At 46.4% G+C, this 20,897-nt stretch overlaps 1 protein-coding gene across 1 annotated transcript in view; it reads right to left on the bottom strand.

The window, feature by feature from the left end:
• The window catches only part of NGFR (nerve growth factor receptor), an 82,367-nt gene that overhangs the window by 56,248 nt on the left and 5,222 nt on the right, over positions 1-20,897 (bottom strand). The window contains exon 2 of the mRNA XM_084808269.1: positions 1,789-1,927. Within this exon, the coding sequence (XP_084664395.1) occupies positions 1,789-1,927 (139 nt within the window). The remainder of the gene's footprint in view (positions 1-1,788; positions 1,928-20,897) is intronic.

A 20,897-nucleotide genomic window follows, 5' to 3' on the forward strand; every position in this document is an offset into this window, starting at 1 on the left:
AGCCGTACACACCACGGAACTTTGCCAAGCCAATAAAGAACCGGATTTCCCAGCGACAGACATTCCTAATAGTGAGCGATAATGGGATTTGCAGTCGAACAGCATCAGGAGGGGTACAGGTTCTCCAAGCCTACTTTTGCAGCTTCGGGATCCACTGTCCGTCTTCTCCAGGCCACCCCAGTGTTGTCGCAGTGTGAGCTCAGCCACAGCCTCGACGCATCACAAGGTTCAGATTCAGTATCAAGAAAATGCTAGTCTGGTGCTTCAAATGCACAAAGCAGCTCAAACATGACCAGTCGCTCCATTTGCGCCCTTGGCCACGGGCCTCTGGTCTGCCAATTCGGAGGCTGGAAATACCATTTCCATTTGGCCAACAAACGGGATGCGTTTGAAGGAGGAGAGGCAGCTACCAGCAAATGAGGAGGGACACACAGCCACCTTGGAGCGGGAGCTGTGCTTTCCCCAGGGTGGCTGCTTTTCTTTGCTTACCATAGCGAAAAGAGGAAATGCATCACCAGGAGGAAGGATAAAACAGACACCGTTTTGTATAAAATGTGCACCGGCTGATTTATGGGCGTAGATGCAAATTTGGAAATAATGGCTATAATTTACATAGGAAGTACAAGACATCTCCCCATAGTGGGGAAGGCTGAACAGGTGAGCTGTGTGCCTGTTCAGTCTGCTGTCCAGGTGCTCACTGTTGATGGGCAACTTCAAGGCCCCTGTTCACTTTCCCTTCTGATGGTTCTGTATCTTTAAAGCGAACATGGACAAGACAGCCCTTCAAATAGGAGATGCCTTCAAACAGAGGCCTATCCTCTGCCAGCCCTTCAAACATTGCAGCCCTTCAAACATAAGACTGTCCTCTGTAAAGTAGGACACATGGACATCCTATTTACCTGGGACAGGTACCAGAAAGGAGAGACTGTTCATGGTAAATTGGGGCTATTGGTTCATGAGGGTCCATCTCTCCATCTTTGCCTTGTTTGGCTAATACTCAGCAACAATTGGGACAAAATGTTACAGTGTCGAGTGCTCCTGTTCAGTGTCCCAGCCAGCCAGTCAGCCATGCCCTCTTCCAGAACATTCCATTCCATTCCCTCTCCTCCCTGGTTTTCTGTTCTTCCCGCCCCAACACTCCATCGGCATTCCGTGCATCTCCCCATAGAGGACCAGGTGACCTGTGCGCCTGCTCAGTCTGCTGTCCAAGTCCTGACTGTGGATGGGCAACTTCAAGGCCCCTTCCACTCCCTCTTCAGGCACAGCAGTCCTAATCGCCGCCTTGGAAAGCTCGTGCGGTCAGAGCCTGCAACATATCTAAAGCCTTGCCAGTGGGGCAGAACTGAGGGCCATGAGATTTCTGCTTCCCCTTCCAGGACTCCAACTCCCATAATCCTTGAAGATTGGCCATGCTGTCTGGGGCTGATGGAAGTTGAAGTCCAAAACATCTGGAAGACATCAGGTTGGCTCCCTCTGAAGCAAAGCTCGGTAAACCACAAAGCCTGTAATTCTGGGAACTGTCATCTGAGCTATTAATTTTTCTAAAAAAAGAAATTAAGGAGCCTCTCCCCCTCCTGCTCCACTTAAAAAGACTCTGAAAAATAGACTCACGTCAGGGTTCTAATCAGAGATACCATTCTGTCCTGAGGACGAAGGAGCGGTTCTTATCAGAGCCCTGATCTAGAACCTGCAATGCCTCTTGGATCACCTTTGGCAGTGTGATATCAAATAATGATGTTCTCCGAATGTGCCAGGGTGGGACGAGGATGGTGCTTAGATATTACTTACTGTCCAGGCATGGCTCGCAGACGGTTTGGTTTATCCCACAAGGCTGGGACACTCCTTCCCCAAGGTTACAGGCTTTGCAGCACTCTCCGCTGGCAGTGAACCTCTCAGTGGGGCAATTCTCCTGGGCCCATGTTGAACCCTGCGGAAGGAGGGAAGCAGAACTTAGGGGGCCACCCATGTAACAGCAGATGCATGAACACATAGACACAATTGTTGCTAGGGATGGAGGAAGTTGTCAACCTCCATTTCTCTCGGGTTCTCCTTTTTCCAGTCTTATATTCAGTTCATCCTGAATATTGAGATTTTTTAAAAAAAGTTATTCATGAAAATGCATACACATTTTTGCGTGCATTTGCCCTAATTCATGCATTTTTGTGTGCAATCTTGCCCCATGTGCCCGTTTTTGGCAAGCAGTTTTCCTAATAGATGCATTTTGAACATTATTTTCATGAATATATGCATTGTTGAATGCAATTCCCCCTAATATATGCACTTTCGTATGCACGTTTTGATGGGAGAACATCGCAAACTTTGAGAAAGTGCGGATTCTGGATAACCGGATTTCAGTCTGCATATTGGTTTGCAAGTGCAAAATTAGGTATGTTTGCATTAAAATGCGAATTGAATTAATCCCCCCCCAGAGACTATAGACCTGAAAAAAGATACGGCCGTCCAGATGTTGCTGGACTACAAGTTCCATCATCCCTGACCATTGGCCATACTGGGAGCTGGAGACTAAAATATCTCGTGGGCCACAGGTTCCCTACCCCTCCAGTCGACAGGCAACGGAAGAGGGCGGTTTTAGTTCCCTTGCTGAGCTATGCCAATCGACAGGCCCCAATCATGCTTGGCCAGGTGAGATTGTGATTTCAAGCCTCTTTTGGTTGCACATCACCTTGAGCATTCCTAACAGAATGTTTTAAAATGAATCAGTAAAATATTGTGTAGCCATGATCTCATTTGTGTTTGCACTGTCCCCATTTTACAGACGCAGACTCGAGTCTGCAAGAGAATCATTCACCATGACTCTACCCAGAGAAGACCTGGCAGAGTAGCAGTGTAAACTTGTGTTTAGCTAATGTAACATCCTTTCTGCTACATCAGGCCGACCTTCCCGTCTCTTCCCCCTCCAATAGGTGCACAGGGAACGTAGCAAGTCATCACTGACAGGGTTAGGACACAGCTGCAGCCCTGATGATAGACTCAGCTTTTGAGGACATTTGGTTTAAAAAACAACCACCTCCATTGGAATTTCATGGGGTCAGAGATGAACTCACCTACTAAATATTGCTGACATCCATGCTTCTGAGTAGCAGAAGAAACTCTACTTTTAATAAAACTCTCACGCCCCTTCCAACGCATTACAAATATAAAATCTGATCAGCCAACTTAGCCACCAGCTGGTTTGATGTTGTGGCTAGGGATGTGCAAACTCACCCCTGTCCAGGTTCTCCAGATGCCTGCCCAGCCCCTGCCCGTGCTCGTGGGTCTCCAGACCACACTCGAGCTCCTCCCATGCTCGGTGAGCAGCCCGTACTCACTCCAATGGCCTCATCAAGCTCCACGGTCACCATTTAAAAAAAAAAGGCGATCGCAAAAATGCTCATGTCTTTATATGCCTGAAAATGTGCATTTTGCGAATGCTCATATTCTCATGTGTGAATTGAGCATTTTTTGAAGGTGCAAAAATGTGTATTTGATGGAAAATGCGCATTTCACACATATGTGAATATGTGCATTTCCACATACATGAATATCCACATTCACAAAATGTGCATTTTTGCATGTGCACAAATATGCACATTTTTGCAATTGCCATTTTACTTCTCAAAAAAAGGCGACCGTGAAGCTCGACGAGGGCACCAGGGTGAGTGCAGGCCATTCACAGAGCATGGGCAAGGGGCGACAGGGGCAGGGACTCAGCGAGCAGGGCTCAGGGGTGCAGGCAGGGGTGGTTCCACCCGATTCCCGGACTGAATTGGGCACCCATGCCATCCCTAGTTCTGGCCAACTATAAAATGGAATGCATTTCTGGAGGTTCTCATTTGAGGGTAGGTGTATGAGAAATTCATTTCAATTAGGTTTTGATCAGGATTTACCCAGTTTGCACCTTCTGGACTGAACATGGACTCTAATGCAATCTGTATTCGAAGTCCATACATTTCTGAGTTTGCACGGACCAAAAAATATGTGTCTGACAGCATGCGTACATTTGAAAAATGTGCATGAAAAAATGCGCACTTTTGAAAAATGCCACAAATATCCTTTAATCGATGGGGGAAGAATGTGTACATTTCAAAGATGGGCACAACTGATGCGTATATATGGAAAAATATGCATGAAAATACACGTGGATTTTCATGCAAAAAGAAAAGAACAAAGCTTGGAATCTGATACAGATTTGAGTCAGAACGAGCTTCAAGATGGAATTCAGAGAACGTCAACAAGCTCGGGTTTGACTGAGTCGCACATCCCTATTTGAGGCTAGCTATACTTTAGGGATGTGCATATTACAGCCCCTGCTTTTTAAAAGAAAAGCAGTTTCTGGGGGCAGGTGGATATGGGGTAGAGAAGCATGGGAGCCTTTAACTACTTAAGGGCGTAATCCTATGCATGTTTAGATAGGAAAAAGTTGTACACCTCCCAGCATCCCCCAGCCAGCATTGGGGGGGGGGGGTAGGACTTTTTCCTATCTAACCATGCATAGAATTGCACCCTAAGAAATTTATTTCTTGCAGCACACTTAAAGTTAACTCATGACACATCATTCTGTCCCTGCACACAGTTTGAGGAATTACTGTAATAATTCCTGGATCCAGGTACAGCAGGGAACACATGGATCTGGTGTGAATTTCACATGGGCGGAATTAGCTAGCTCTTCGCCAAGTGTTTGGAACTGACAGTCAATGGACTTCTCAAGCTGCAATACTTTTCTGCTTGAAACCTTATCTTTTAAGATGAATGTTTGAATCCTGCTGGAAAAAACTAGTGCAAGAAGGGTTTCAAAGAATTCCTCTTATTCTGGATTTGCTTAGATCTGAAATTATATTCTTCTTGTGTGTTTTCCCAAAGCACTGAATTTCATCAGGCTTTCACAACCTTAACATTTGTCAATGAGACCTACAATTTAGGCGGATTTGTTAGCAATTTTTCAAAAAACTGACATTTTTACTTTTTCAAAATGTAAAAACATGATCCCTGAAATGTTGTTGAATTTTGTCAACAAACGAACATTGTTTTAGCTCTATTTTCAAGGTCTGAGCTGCTTGCTCAAACAAGATTAAAAGTGGACAGGCCAAGATATACTTTGCAAGAAGATAACCACAAGTCTACAAAAATAATGATTTATGTGCCATCCGCAAAGCAATGTGCCCAGCCATAAAACCGGACTATGCTACTAATACTTTTACAGCATGCAGGAAAACTGTCTTCCCACAATTTATTCTGGAGCAGTGCATAACATGAGAAGAGATATACATTTATCTTCCCGGGAATCCAGAGCCCCAATAATTGAAAATATATACTTTAAAGTGCTTTATAATCTGGGGCTGGGAGGACTGAGATGCATTTTCTGTCTCTTGGGAGCAGCACTTAGCTTACACATAAACATTATCGTTTTCTAGTAAGGCAGCATTATGTTCAAGAAGTTGTGTGGTTAGGCTGCAACCTCTAGGGTGGAGTAGAGGTAAATTCAGCAGAGAAGCAAAGTTAATCCTCCTGGGGGTAGCAGGTGCCTTGAAGCTTAGTTATGCACTGGCTTCTTGACTATTTCAGAGTAATGTTGCTTGCTTTCTTAATTAGCAAAAAGGGTTGGCTACCCTAGAACATGCAAGTGCCACTGGTACATCAGCACTGCAGAAAATAATGTTTGGAAACTTTAAGTAGGCAGAAAGAAAAGCAAGGAGGTTCTACTAGAGATCTCAGAGAAATCTGCAATGGATTCAAACGAGTTCAGATTTCTATGAATCTGAGCTGTGGATTCCGCAGCGGCGGACCAGCTTTTTCCAAGTTGCACAGATTCTGGGAATCGTTTTATTTTACTTTTGCAGGGATTTGTGCAATTTCGTTTGTTGGCAAATGGGCATTAGCGCTAATGCGCACTTGTGCTAATGCACAGTTGCACAAGTGCGCATTTGCACTAATGTGCATCTGCAAACAGACAAAACTCTCATACAAAAAATCTGATTTTGTCAATGAGTGACGATGGAACAAAAGATGACTGACAGTCCACGAAACACAGACAGAAAGGATTTAACAAAATCTGTACATCCCTAAGTGTAGAACCTCAAGCCTGGGGGCCAAATCCACCTTTCTTCAATTTCCAGGATAAGCATGCCCAGTGGTGTAGGGATAAACTTTGAAGTGCAGGCGCTCATCATGACAGTCCATCTAGCCACACCCCCAAGGAAAGCCCACACGTGCAGGCAGCTGTGTTGACCCATATCAACACAGGCGTTGTAGCAGTTTTTGTCTTCACCAAGAGCAGGTCTTTTGTAAAGCTCATGCATCTCAATTGCCCATTCAAGACCAAGCCACCACAAAATACTTTTGCATTACAAGAGGGAGCAATATATAGCTGTTGGGAAAATTCATCCCCCCCCCCCAGCTACTGTGAGGACTGCAGCTAAGCTCAGAGGGAAGCCTAAGGTGGGGGTGGCTGGTGACGGCAGCATCCCTGCTAATCAAAAAGTGCCGGCACTGCATCCCTGTGACCATGGGCTCCATTACACCACTGGCTCCACCCCTTTTCTCCTGACCCCTGATCATTTGGCAGCTTCCCAACTTTTGTGCAGTCCCCCGCCCCCCGCATTCGAAATGGTTGACATCGCTTTCCTGCGGCTCAGTTACTGGGCAGTAAGAGCTTTAAGCTAAAATAGGCTGGTTTTGGGGGGGCCGCCTCTTTTGCCTTCAGACATGCCCACCACTGGAATACGCCCCCAAAGAGCTTCTCTGAAAGGGAATTTGTCCTTCAGGCTGAAAAAGCGTCAAGCCTCCTGTTCTAGGCAACAAGAAGAAGAAGATAAGAAGATCCCTGCCAGATCAGACCCAAGAGGGCATCTAGTCCAGCATCTTGTTTGTAACAGCGGCCAGCCAGATGTCCATGAGAAGCCCACCGGCAGGGCAAGAACAGCCCTTCCACGTTATTTGTCCCCCAGTTTGTCACAGGCTGGCTACCTCTGAACACAGACGCTCCACTGAGCTCTCATAATTAATAACAAGAACCACTGATAAGCCTCTGTGAATTTGTCTAATCCACTTTGAAAGCCATTTAAGCCAGTGAGCTCCCTAAGTAAATTATATGCGGTGTGAAATGATGATAGCCGCCCCTGTGTGAAGAAGTAATCAGAGTGAGATAGGAAATAGCTGTTTCAAGGGGCATTTCTACACTGGCTCCCAATCCATAGGCAATGGTTTACACTGGTGTCAGCAGCTGGCACACTGGGGCCAAGGCCAGTGACCAAGAGGGCCCACCAGGGTTGATGCTGTCATCCCTTTTCGTATTTTTGTAAAAAGCTGTTCCATCGATTGCCCGATCACTGACAGAATCAGATGTCCACTATTTCCCGAATTTCCCAAACTCCCATTTGCACAAATTTGCACTTGCGAAGATGTGCAAATCCCCAAATGCACAAATCCCCCCCCAAATGCACAAATCCCCTAAAATGTGCATTTTCATGCTTTAGCCTATGGGGGAAATGTGCATTTTTGGCTGGCAGTGTTTTTTTTGTTATGTATTTTTCTACAATTAAATTTGCATAAAATTCTGGAAAGTATAAAAAATGCACACGACTTGGGAAACGCCGGTGTGCTGCAGGTCAGATTCACAGAAATCCAAACTCATCTGATTCCATTGCGGATTTCTCCGACGTCCCTAAACATAGTACTGGGGTCTACAGTCAAACTGGGGTAGTGAATACGGTGGCTGCTGCAGCTACTTCTCTTCTCTGTGCTGGACTGACTAGGGTGACCAGGTGTCCTACTTTACAGAGAACAGTCCTCTAATTTGGAGACCTGGCAGAGAGCAGCCCTCTGTCTGAAGGTGTCCTTGGTTTGAAAAGGTGTCCTGTCTAAGTCTGGTTTAAAGATAAAGAACCACAAGAAGATGGGGAGAGGCAGGGGCCTGGAAGTTGCCCATCAACACTTAAGACCTGGCTGGATGGCAGACTGAGCAGCTACACAGGTCATCTGGTCAGTCTTCTCGACTATGGGGAGACGCACTGTATTTCTACTTAAATTACAGTTATTATTTCTAAATTTGCACACATACATTTGCACATGCAAATGTTATACAAACTGGTGTCCTCTTTTTTTGCACATGCAATTCCACTTTTGGGGTAAGGCATAAGCGGCCACCCTAAGGCTGAGCAGCACTGCCCATCCCGACTGCTGCCCTCAGCTGCCTGGCTTGGTAAGCATACCAGGGAGAGGGGGGGGATTGGTGGCAGCGCTGAGCCAGCCAGAAGAGGAGAGACGTGTTGGGCAAAGCGGCTACATCAGCTGCCTCCATCTTTATTTCCAGGGGGGCACAGAGGAGGCACTCAGGGCATGCAGTTATTTATTTATTTCTTACATCTCTATACCGTCCAATAGCTGAAGCTCTCTGGGCGGTCCACAAGAATTAAAACCACAAAATACAGCATCAGATACAATATAAACTTGAAAAACTTAAAACTACACTATAGAAGTAAAACCAAAATAAAACTTAGCAGCCATGCAGAGACATAAAAATAGTAACAGATTTAAAACTACAGAACTAAAAGACTAAAATGCCTGGGAAAATAAGAAGGCCTTCACCTGATGCCAGAAAGAGCACAATGTAGGTGCCAGGCGAACCTCTCTGGGAAGCTCCTTCCATAACCAGGGTGCCACAGCAGAAAAGGCCCTCTTCTTGGTAGCCACTTTGCCCAGGGTCTCCTCCAACATGGCACCAACGTTGACTTAGGGTGCAATCCTATGCATGTTTAGTGGCATGCTGGGAGTTGTAGGGCTTTTTTCTGTCTAAACATGCATAGGATTATGCCGTTAGTTGCTGAAAAGTGTGTCTGGGGGAGGGGGGAATCACTTGCTCTGCTATGACTTTTATTGCATGCTTCTTGTTCTTTATGGTGGCCGGGAAGGCTAAAGTGTTAACCCATGATTTGGGGGGGGGGGGGTTGCATTCCTGTTCCTTTTGTCAGATTTGTGCCCATTTTAGGGATGGCAGAGAATTCCGCCATGGATTCCAGTGAGGCCGGATTCTGTAGAATTCAGCCCCCCGGAATCTGTGGCTGAACAGCCTCCTGCCCCCCCGCCCTCCCCCGGGACGGCACTTGCCTGGGGCGGATGCGGTGGATTCTGCGGTGGCAGCTCCAGCTGGTCTCCTGGCCGGCCGCAGCCGGGCTGCTGCGGCCGCCATTGCCGTCCTTCAAGCTGTGATAGTCTCACGTAGCCTATCACGGCTAACTCCCCCCCAAAAAAACCCAGCATACGCAAATGGCGGCGGCTACGGCGGCCACCATTTGCGTTCTCTATTTTCCGCCGTTCTAGCCTATGTAAATATTGACGTAGGCTTTTACGGAGAAAAAAAATGCAAATAGCACCCACTACACTATTTGCGGTTCCCTTTTTTTCGCCGTAATTGCCTACGTAAATATTTACGTAGGCTAGAACAGCGAAAAATAGAGAATGCAAATGGCGGCTGCTGTAGCCACCGCCATTTGCGTACGCCGTTTTTGGGGGGGGAGGCATGCTGTGATAGGCTACATAAATTCTTACGTAGCCTATCATGGCAGCGTGGAAGGACGCAAATGGCAGCCGCTACAGCGGCCGCCATTTGCGTCCACAGCAGCCCGTTTGCGGCCGGAAGTCCGGCTGAGGACGGCCCTGGCCGGCTGCTTTGCGGAGCCACTGCAGAGCAGAGCCAGCCAGGCAGGATTCCGGGGGGGGGGAGGACCGGATCGCCTCCCCCCCCCCAGCGGATGCCCCGACCAGGTCCGTCTAATCAAAGCTATGGTTTTCCCAGTAGTAATGTATGGCTGTGAGAGCTGGACTATAAGGAAGGCTGAGCGCCGAAGAATTGATGCTTTCGAACTGTGGTGCTGGAGAAGATTCTTATGAGTTCCCTGGACTGCAAGGAGGTCAAATCAGTCCATCCTCAAGGAAATCAACCCTGAGTGCTCATTGGAAGGACAGATACTGAAGCTGAAGCTGAAATATTTTGGCCACCTAATGCGAAGAGAAAACTCTCTGGAAAAGACCCTGATGCTGGGAAAGACTGAAGGCAAAAGGAGAAGGGGACGGCAGAGGATGAGATGGCTAGATGGTATCACCGATGCAATGAATATGAACTTGAGCACGCTCCGGGAGAGAGCGCAGGACAGGGAGGCCTGGCGTGCTATGGTCCATGGGGTCACGAAGAGTCGGACACGACTGAACGAGTGAACAACAACAACAAGCCCATTTGTCCTCTTTCTTAAACAGCATTTGCTCTGGCCCATAGAGACTGCTGCTGGACCCTATTCTCATATATCTAATGTACCCCTACCTCCATTTCAGCACTTGATGAACTGTTGTCTGCAAAAGCTCATGCTCTTAAAACAAAACAAATTAGTCTGCAAGGGGTTACTTTTCTTTTTTAAAAAATAAACATTGATAGGCCAATGCAGTTCTCTGTTGGAAAGTTCTGAGCTGATCTCTCTGCAAACAACTGAGCGTCACACCAAGGCCTGCAAGAGATGCCACTTTATGAGCTGCCTCGTGATTGGAAGGGACAGTCTAGGGCCGACAATTCGGGTTTCTAGCATCTTCTCCAGCACTGTGGTGCTCTGTGGGAACCTGGCATACTCAGAGCAGGGAACCATGCCAGAGATGCAATGGGCAACCTTGCCTTCTGTGAAATGGGTGTGTTGGGCTCCTGGGAGCCTTTAATTACTCACGTAAAACGCTTTCTGGCAGCATAACTACACCTGCCTCATGACACACCAATGTGCCCCTGCATGCACACAGTTTGGGGAATGACTGCGATAAATCCTGGATCCAGCCACAGCTGGAACACATGAATCTGGCAAGAATTTCAGATCAGGAGGAACTAGCTAGCTCTTTACCATGTGTTGAAACTGACAGTCAATTGATTTCTCAAATGGCAATCTATCTTTTTCTGTCATCTGTGTCATCATTACTCATTTCTTCGGCAAAACCTGCAAGTCTTCTCGGAACAGTGCTTCTGGGGGGAGATGCAGAAAGCGATTGCCTCCTTACCTTTTGTAATGCCCCCCTTGGGGGTGCCATGACTGGACTAAAATTGGGGGGAGCCAGCAACTGGGGCTTACCGTTTTCATTAAACCCCCTCCAACTCCGCTCCATAATTTGAGCACTGCTTCAATCATACAATCATAGAATTTTAGAGTGGGAAGGGGCCTTAGAGATCATTTACTCCAACCCCCTGCTCACTGCAGGATCTACAATGCAGAATGCAACTACCTATCTCTGACAGACAGTCATCCGGTCTTTGCTTAAATACCTCTAGGGCATGAGGGCCCGCCACCTCCTGAAGCTGTCTGTCTCGCTGTCAAACAGCTCTTACCATTAGGAACTTCCTCTTAATGTTTAGCTGAAATCTGCTTCCTTTCCATTTTCACCCATTAGTTCTAGTCCTAAAACAACAGAGAATAAGTCTTCTCCGTCTTCTCCATGACAGTCCTCCATATAGCTGGAGTCAGCTATCATGTCCCTATTGTGGTGTGTGTGACAGGGGTAGAGGTGAGGTGGGGTTGTATTTTCCCAACATTCAAGCTGCAATATTTTGTTACTGGTGAAATGAAACTCTACCCCACAGCTACCAGCCCATCTATCACTCTTTTAACTGGCATCTGGACTATGGATGCCCAAGGATCGCAGACACCTATTGGATAGTGCCTGTGACATCCCAGCCTATGCCCATGACATATTGTTGACTTCTCATCTTTTAATTTGTTTTTCTTTCTTTAAAAATGTGCTTGATGTCTGTCTGTTCCTACAGCATGTTAATCAAGGGGGGGTACTAATTAAGGGGATCTACTAATCAAGTGGGGTGGGGAGTTCCAAAAGCAGCCTAGCTAGCTAACCACTTCTCTCCGATGTCAGGAGCCTTTACTTGAATTTAGAAGAAATTTCCTTGTTTGCTGTGTGCTCCCATATTCACACTGTTCATGCTGAGTGAGCAGATCAGCCTTCCCCAACCTGGTGCCCTGCAGATGTGTTAGACTACAACTCCCACAATCCCCAGCTAGCAGGGCCAATGGGCCTGCTGGTTGGGGATAATGGGTTTTTAGCCATGAGTTTTAGCCAGGTTAGGGAAGCCTAAAGTAGAAAGTGGTGAACTCCTGAAAACCAACACCTACTATACTGCTGGGGTTAGATAAACATGGCATATCGGTAATAGCAGCAAAGTCTTGTCTTCAGCCGATAAAAACATGGGCATCAGGCTGCAGTCCCTGTCCATCCCTCAGTTCCTCTGCTGAAGCTCTCCAGAGCTTAATTTCTAAAATGGGAGTTACTGGAGCTAAGAGCTTCCTGGAAGTTATGTCTTCTGCCGTTGGAATACTGCTCCTAATCCCAGGTGTGTCAATATATATAGAAAGGTGTCTTTTCCTTACTCGGGCTGATTTTCCATCTAGCCCAGTACAGCCTGTTCCAACCTTCCTCAACCAGGTGCCCACCAGATGTGTTGGACTCCATCATCCCATTGGCCATGCTGTCTGGGAATGATGGGAGTTGTAGGCCAACACATCTGGAGGGCGCCAGGTTGGGGAAGGCTGATCTATTCTGATGGGCAACAGCTGTCCTAGTTATCAAGCCAAGGTTTCTCCCAGCACTGTTACTTAAGAAAGACCCTTTTAATGTGCACCGCTTAGGGATTTATTTATTTATTTGTTTGTTTGTTTGTATGTATGTATGTATGCATTATTGAAGTATTATAAATTTTTAAAAAAAATTAACTGAAGGTACCTAGGGATAGGGGAGAAATTCGTTTGGTCCACATTTGATATGGACCAACCTAATTTGCACTTCCTGAACTAATACGCAAATTGGAACACAATTCTCTTTCTTTGCAATGCAATTCTCCGATCAAAAACTGTATACAAAAATGTGCAGATCACAAGAAGTGGCAGACAAAAATGTGTGCATTAGGGAACATTTGCATTCTACATGGCATATATTCGGTGAAAGTGCTTGCAAAAAATGCATATATTGGGGAAAATTGCACTTTTTTTAAAGCACACAGAAGCACATAGGAGTTTTTAGAAATTGCAAACTGTTGCAGAAACAGGATGGAATGAACTTGCGCTTAAAAAAATGCAAACACTATTGAAAGCAAACAGATTAGACCATCCCTAGATGTACCAGGGATTAAGCTTGGGATCTTCTGCATGCAACTCACGTGCTCTACCACTGAGCCATGACATCTCCTTGAGACAGACAGCCTGCAACAAACACAGATGGCACGGCCACCCTAACTTTGGCTGATCACTTGAAGACCAGGCATGTAAGGGGTCACATCAAGTCCACAGCAGTCCCTTGAACCAGGGGTGCCAGGCAAAGCCTCAGCTTGTGCATCTCCACTAAGGTGTGTGGGGGACAAACTGTTGTTACGCAGTGATGAGGGTAGGCACGCTCTGCATATGCTCAGAAGCAACTCTGGGTTGGATCCAGACTGAAATCCTATGCACACTTACCTGGGAGGAAGCTCCACTGAACACAGCGGAATTTATTTCTGAGTAAACATCCATAGGATTGTACTGTTTGTCATACTTAGAGCAGACACACTGAAATCAATGGGACTTAAGTTGTCATGAATAACTTAAGTCCTATTTATTTTAATGGGTTTGCTTTAAGTCTGGATCCAACCCTCTGTTCTTCGTTATTGATGTATTTTGATATGCCCACCCCACCGCACACCCCACCGCACACCCCACATACACACACACACACCTCAGTGCAATTGTGCATTGATTTTTAAAATTTGATGCCATTACCCGCCTTGGATCTCTTTATGAGAAAAAGGTGGAATGTATCGATCATGGAATCAATCAATCAATCAAATAACTATTTCACATTTCCCAGGGCTGATCTCTAACGGAGTGCACCCCGCTGGCTGAAATTAAGCCCTAAAAGTATAACCGGCTGTGTAAACTAGAAAGCCGTCCTGAGCGGGGAATGTACGACATGAGAGAGCATTGCTGCCTCGCTTACTCACACACACGCCATCTGCATTTTCAACGGTGTGGAAAATGTCACTTCCACTCCATGTCCCGCTTTTAAAATCAGGCTTGCATCCTACCTGCAATTCAGCTCTGAGGTTTTCCTGAGTGTCTGGTCCCTCCCCACCCCCAGCCCGGATTAGCACTCTCGGGGTCGGGCACATGTTCTGCATTAGGCCCATCCAAATGTGCTTGCTATTAACACGACTCCTGTTGACAAAGCTGCAGGTATTAACCCCATAAAGCATTCTGACAAGTGGAACAAAATGGAGAGACAGAGGGGGAGAGGGAGCGACACCTCTGCTGAGCCTTTAACTGCTTTTTAAGTCGAGCTCATGTTGGGGTTGTTCTTTTTCTTTTCCTTTCTTCAAAGATATTCAATGAGCTCAGAAGAGAGAAAAAAATGGAGAGACAGAGAAAAAATGGAGAGACAGAGAGGGAGAGGGAGTGACACCTCTGGTAAGCTTTTAATTGCTTTTTAAGTCGGGCTCATGTTGGGGTTGTTCTTTTTCTTTTCCTTTCTTCAAAGATATTCAATGAGCTCAGAAGAGGAAAAAATGGAGGGACAGAGAAAAAATGGAGAGACAGAGAAAAAATGGAGAGACAGAGGGGGAGAGGGAGTGACACCTCTGCTGAGCCTTTAACTGCCTTTTAAGTCAGGTTCATGTTGGGGTTGTTCTTTTTCTTTTCCTTTCTTCAAAGATATTCAATGAGCTCAGAAGAGAGGAAAAAATGGAGAGACAGAGAGGGAGAGGGAGTGACACCTCTGGTAAGCTTTTAATTGCTTTTTAAGTCGGGCTCATGTTGGGGTTGTTCTTTTCCTTTCTTCAAGGATACAGTATTCAATGAGCTTAGAAGAGAAACTTTGAATTCCACATGCTGGAATGGTTTTAGGTAGGCCTTTTGACAGTTGCCTCAACAACGCTGCTTTGGGAGGTTTCTTGTTTTTTAGAGGGAGAAAAGGGATAATGTGGCGGAGGAAACAGAGAGATGTGTCAGACCTAGGGTGGTCATGTGTCCTACTTTAGAAAGGACAGTCCTCTATTTTAAAGGCTGTTAGAGGACAGCCCTCTAGAGGTCTGACAGAAGTCTACAAAATTATGCATGGTGTGGAGAATGTGGATAGGGAGACATTTTTTCTCCCTCTCTCAAAATACTAGAACCCAATGGGGTCAGCCCATGAAGCTGCTTGGTGGGAGATTCAGGACAGATAAAAGGAAGGACTTTTTCACACAGTGCATAATTAAGCTATGGGATTCGCTACCACAGGATGTAGTGATGACCACCAATTTGGATGGCTTTCAAAGGGGGTTGGACAAATTCCTGGAGGAAAAGGCTATCAGTGGCTACTAGAGTTGATGGCAATGTGCTCCCTCCAGTACCAGAGGCAGTGAGTCTATGTACACCAGTTGCTGGGGAACATGGGTGGAGGGTGCTGTTGCTCTCATATACTGCTTGTGGGTTCCTGGTCGACAGCTGGTTGGCCCCTGTGTGAACAGAATGCTGGACCAGATGGACCCCTGGTCTGATCCAGCAGGGCTCTTCTGATGTTCTCTATTTGAAGGTGTCCTCTGTTTGAAGGGCTGCCCAGTCCCAGTCCAGTTTAAGGATAAAGAACCATAAGAACAGAGAGCCCTGAAGGGCTTTGATGTTGCCCATCAACAATGAGCAACTGGGGAGCAGACTGAGTATGCACACAATTCACCTAATCACAGTCTTCCCACTTCCCAGGGGTGCAGAACCTCAGGCTCGGGGGCCAAATGTGGTCCTCTGGAGTTCCCCAGATACCCACATCCCATTTCTCAGGCCACATCCCCTTTTTCCTGACCACAAATGGCTTGATGGTTTTTGCACACGTTTTCTCCATTCCAAAAAAGTTGAAACGCTTCTCCTAAGGCTTAGTGACAGGCAGTAAAAGCTTCCGGCTAAAACATGCTGTCATTTCAGTGCCCCCCCCTTTACCTTTCTTCCCACTCACCACTGGAATGCAGCCCCCATGAGCTTCTCCAAAATGAACCTCTTTCCACCCAAGAGGTTCCAACACCCCTGCTTGAGAGTACTTCACAGACCTTACCTTACGTGACGTGCTTCCAAGATTCAAAAGTGTATATATCAATGCTTATGGTTGTTACAACATTCCTGCAACGTAGGCCAAGATTATTACTCCCCCTGATGCAGGTGGGGAGCTGAGGCTGAGAGGGAATGGCTTGATGAAGGGTGGCTTCACAGCAAGCAAATAAACCCTGCTGAAGCCGATGTGGTTTGCTGAGGATTGCACTGCCAGTCTCCTGACCATCGCAGTGCACCAGCTTTCCTTTCCCAGGCTCCAAGCACTTAAAAGTAGTTTGACAAACAATAAAATAGGTCACGAAACAATTTAGGCATGGGACCAGTGGAGGCTGGTGGCTCCAATGTCAGTGGGGTGGTGCATCCGCTCCAGGCTTCAGTCAGAACCCTAAAGGAGCTCTCCAAGGTGCAAGGTGCTTTGCAGGGGCCAATTATCATATTTATGGCACACAGCAATTGTAATGCCAATGGAAATGCTATTTTGGAAGAAGAAAGGCATTCTCCCATATGAGCCCGCCTGATTTTAAGATGCTGAGGGGAGGCCTTGCTCTCTGTTCTGCTACCAATGGAGGCATATTTCATGGGAACATGAGAGACAGGGAAGCCCCCAAATGAGCAGAAACGCTTGTTTCGGGAAGGAAGCAGGTCAGCGGAGCTCCCTTATGTGAGCTCTGCCAGCCTGCCTCCTTCCAGAGACAAGTGTTTCCACTCGTTTCGGGTTACTCCAGAAGGACTTGTGCAATGCAACCAGCCAGGCAGAAGAGAATTAGCTGGGGCAGAAGCGCCCCATTGGATTCTCCCCAATGTGTTTTGGACTGATTTGTTTTTATGTTTCACTTATCATTTTGTATTTTATTATTGCTAGCTGCCTTGAGCACTATTTTCAGTGGAAAGATGGGACGTACGTTTCATAAACAAATAAATCTTTAGAAGTGCACAAAATATGGCACCCCAAATGCTGGGAAAATGTGATATCCCTGCAACCTTGAGAGAAGATGTGTGGATTGCAAGGCACAAATAAGAAACAGCCAGCGAACTTTGACGGCTCTTTTATATTTGTCGGTGGGACCATGCAGGGCTTTTGGCAGATGCAAATCCAAGCCAGTCTCACAGGGAGGTGCATGTCAGCCACTACAATTTCCTTGGTTTTAATTATGCTTTTTGGAGAGCCACCGTGAAGATAGGGCCCTATGGAGTTGGCTGTTTCCAAGCCACACATATTTTCTTGTGGTTCTATTCGTTTGGAATAAACTTCAGCATAGCATTTGTGTTTCCCCTTCCCCTGTCGTTCTGCACCTTGCACGTCCAATCCTACCTCTGCCGTTGACTCATCGTGGGGACACGCTGCACTCTCTCACCCTCAGTTCTCCCATCTGTAAAATGGGCAGAACCGAGTGGCCTGCCTCACTGCGCTGGGCCGAGAGTGAATATGGATTGTAAAACATGTTTCAATCGCAAATTATTATCTGTGTTCTATGAACAAGAGCCTGTGTGGTGTAGTGGCTAGAGTGTTGGACTAGGAGTCAGGAGACCCGGGTTCTAGTCTCCACTCGGCCATGGAAGCTCACTGGGTGACTTTGGGCCAGTCACAGACTCTCAGCCCAACCCACCTCACAGGGTTGTTGTTGTGAGGATAAAATGGAGAGGAGGAGGAATATGTACATTGCCTTGGGTTCCTTAAGGAGGAAAAAAGGAGGAATATAAATGTAATAAATAAATAAATAAACAATGAGTACCAGTGACAGTTTCTCTTTGGGTTGATGTGTGGATGGGGGACTTTAATCTTATCTCCCTGTCTGTAAGGCGGAGGGGGTTCACAAGGCGGTAACTAACCATGTAGATTGATGCATCTATTTAGGGCACAATCCTATGCATGTTTAGACAGAAAAAAGGCCTACAATTCCCAGCATTCCCCAGCCAGCATGGGAGTTATACGACCTTTGTCTGTTTAAACATGCGTAAGATTGCACTCTTATTTCCTTCCCTTCCCACTTCAGCCCGAAATACGTTGAAGTGCTATTCTAGGTGATAACCTACTGTGATTTCCTACCCCCTTCAAAATCTTTAAATGCAAGCAAGGAGGGACAGATTCATAACTTTTTCTTCCTCTCTTGAATGTGCTGTTTCTGACCTTAGGGTCGTTCTACTTGAACAACAAAAATTCACAAGGACAGTTGGAGCGAGCGCCTGCAGGGTTGCAATACATTCCCCAATTTGACGGCATTTCTTAGGACTAGGATAAGGAGTCCAGAGGTTTCCCTATTTGGTTCTGCCGTGACAATGTCGTGTTTGCTTTTTTATTTTTATTTTTTTTGCCCTGGGGAACATTTTAAGCTACGCCTCTGTGGTGTTTAGCACTCTAGCTAATGAGGCACACTTCTGAATTCCTTTTATCTTCGGTTCTCATCCCGTTAATCTAGTTTCATCCTCCATTGTACCATGAGCCCTGTGAGTGATACATCCAGCACCTTGTCAGGTCACGAAGTAAGCTGTTGCCTTTGGCAGCTCTGGCCGCAATAAATCAATTAGCCTCAAAGGTGCCATAAATTAATCCAGGGTCTCAGAGGCTGCCAGCAGCAGTTTCCACTGGGGGAAGGGTGCAGCACTGTATTATCAAATAAAGCTGGTACTTATGAGGTGCAGAAATGGGGGAAGGTGAGCATGGTGTAGGAAGGGAGCAAGTGGATTCAGCTACTCTGAAGATAGGGTGGCCATTTAGGCATCGCCAAAAAAGAAGGCAAAAGTGGGTGCCCATCTGCAAAATATTTGCATATGCAAATGCATGTACATAGGTGCAAATTGGGGGGGGGGAAATAACTATAACTTCAATAGAAATACGAGATATCTCACCATAGTGGAGGGACGGCCAGGGTGATAGGGATGTTGAAGGAATCTGTAGTGGGGTGGTGAAGCTCATAGGGCTGTCATGAGCTTGGCCCATAAGCCTTCAGTCACTTTCCTGTAAGCTGGCTTGACCCGATCTGCATCAAATCTGGCCAGTTTGTGGATTTGGGTTTCTTAAAAAAACTTTGCAAAAAAGGAATTTACATGAATTACAGCTACAAATTGTGCAAATTACAGTCGCAATCTGCATGATTTGAGCAAACTGCAGCCACAATTTGCATGATTTGCGCAAACTACAGCCGCAATTTGCATGATTTGCGCAAACTACAGCCGCAATTTGCGCAAATTGGTTTTACGCATTTTTTTTAACCAAAATTCCCAGATTTTGGGAAGAAACATATGGCTTGGCTTGCAAATGCAAGCCAAGTCAGGGGCACTGGAAATGGACATGCCTGCTCCCGTGTGCCTGCTCAATCTGCTGTCCAGCTGCTTAAGTGTGGATGGGCAGCTTCAAGGCCTCCTTATGGTCCTTTGACTTTAAACCAGAGTTGGACTGGACAGCCCATCAAATGGAGGACACCTTCAAACGGAGGACTTCCTCTGCCAGAAATCCAAACTAGAGGACTGTCCTCTCTTGCCTAGGACACCTGGCCGCCCTAAGTGCCAGTGTGATGCAGTGCTTATAATGTCAGTTTAGGACTGGGTATACTTGGGTTCAGTTCCCTATCCAGCCATGTAGCTTACTGGATGACTTTCTCAGCCTAACCTACCTCATAGGGCTGTTATGAAAATAAAATCAGGGAAAGGCCATTGTACAGTGGTTACTTGCATGCTTTGCATGCAAATGGTCCCACGTTTGATCTCCCACTACCTCCAATTGAAATGAATTATACTTACTGCAAACCTTGAAGACTGGGGAATCGCTGACAATACTGGGCCAGATAGATCAGTAGTCCTGGCTTGTTACATAGCAGCTTATATTCTAGGACTAGGCTACGCCTTCCTACTTCAGGACTGCCAATGGCTACTAGTCATGACAGCTTTATATTACCTCCAGCTTTACCAGTTACTTCCAGTACTACCAGTTGATGGGGAACATGAGCAGGAGGGTGATGTCACGCTCATGTCCTGCTTGTGAACTTCCCATTGGGGCATCTGGTTGGCCATTGTGGGACCAGAACACTGGACGAGAAAGGGCTTTGGTCTGATCTAGCATAGCTCCTCTTACGTTCTTATGTCCCTCCTCCCCAATTCCATGAAGCTTTTGTTTTTGTTTTCCCTTTTGGTGTATGTACGTTTCTTTTATCTTGTTCTAATCATCCTTATTCAGAATTATGTCTCCTTGATTTCAGTAAAATTTACTTCCAAGTAAATAGGATTAGGGGTGTTGAACCTCTTTCAGCCTGAGAGCTGTATTTCATTTTGGAGAAGCCCTGGTTCAGTGGTTGAGTGTTGAGCCGTGGTTGTTGTTGAACTGTGGGTTGTTTCTTGAACTGTGGGTTAACGTGTTGTCTGAACCCAGGACATGGCTTGTTAACAGGGTGGCTTGTTAACCACGCTTAACAATCCAACAACAAGCCATGGGTTCTGAAGGTGGCTTGTTCAAGAAAAATAAGCCACCCTGCAGAAAATGTCCTGGGTCCAGACAACATGCTAACCCACGGTTTAACAAACCATGCACACTCAACCACTGAGTGCTAGTTAGTGTGTTGTGTGAACCCAGTCGATGTCTCTAAGCACACACACACACAAACTACGCCCTGCAGAGCAAGCCCTTGCCCAATGGGAAACCTGTGATCCCTGCTTACACATACACACATACAGTATGTGCGGGTGGGATATTGCACCACAGATGCTAGATTGTGCCACATTAGCACCAAAAAACAGTAGCTGTGCTCTTTGAGTTTGGGGCTTGAAATGGCCATTCAGCTCTGCTCCATGGGGAATGATGACACTAGGAAAGTACATCCTCTAATCCTG

The sequence above is a fragment of the Heloderma suspectum genome, chromosome 6 (genome assembly GCF_057233095.1).
Source record: "Heloderma suspectum isolate Gila_16-S chromosome 6, 16-S_ref, whole genome shotgun sequence".
Classification (NCBI taxonomy): Eukaryota; Metazoa; Chordata; class Lepidosauria; order Squamata; family Helodermatidae; genus Heloderma; species Heloderma suspectum.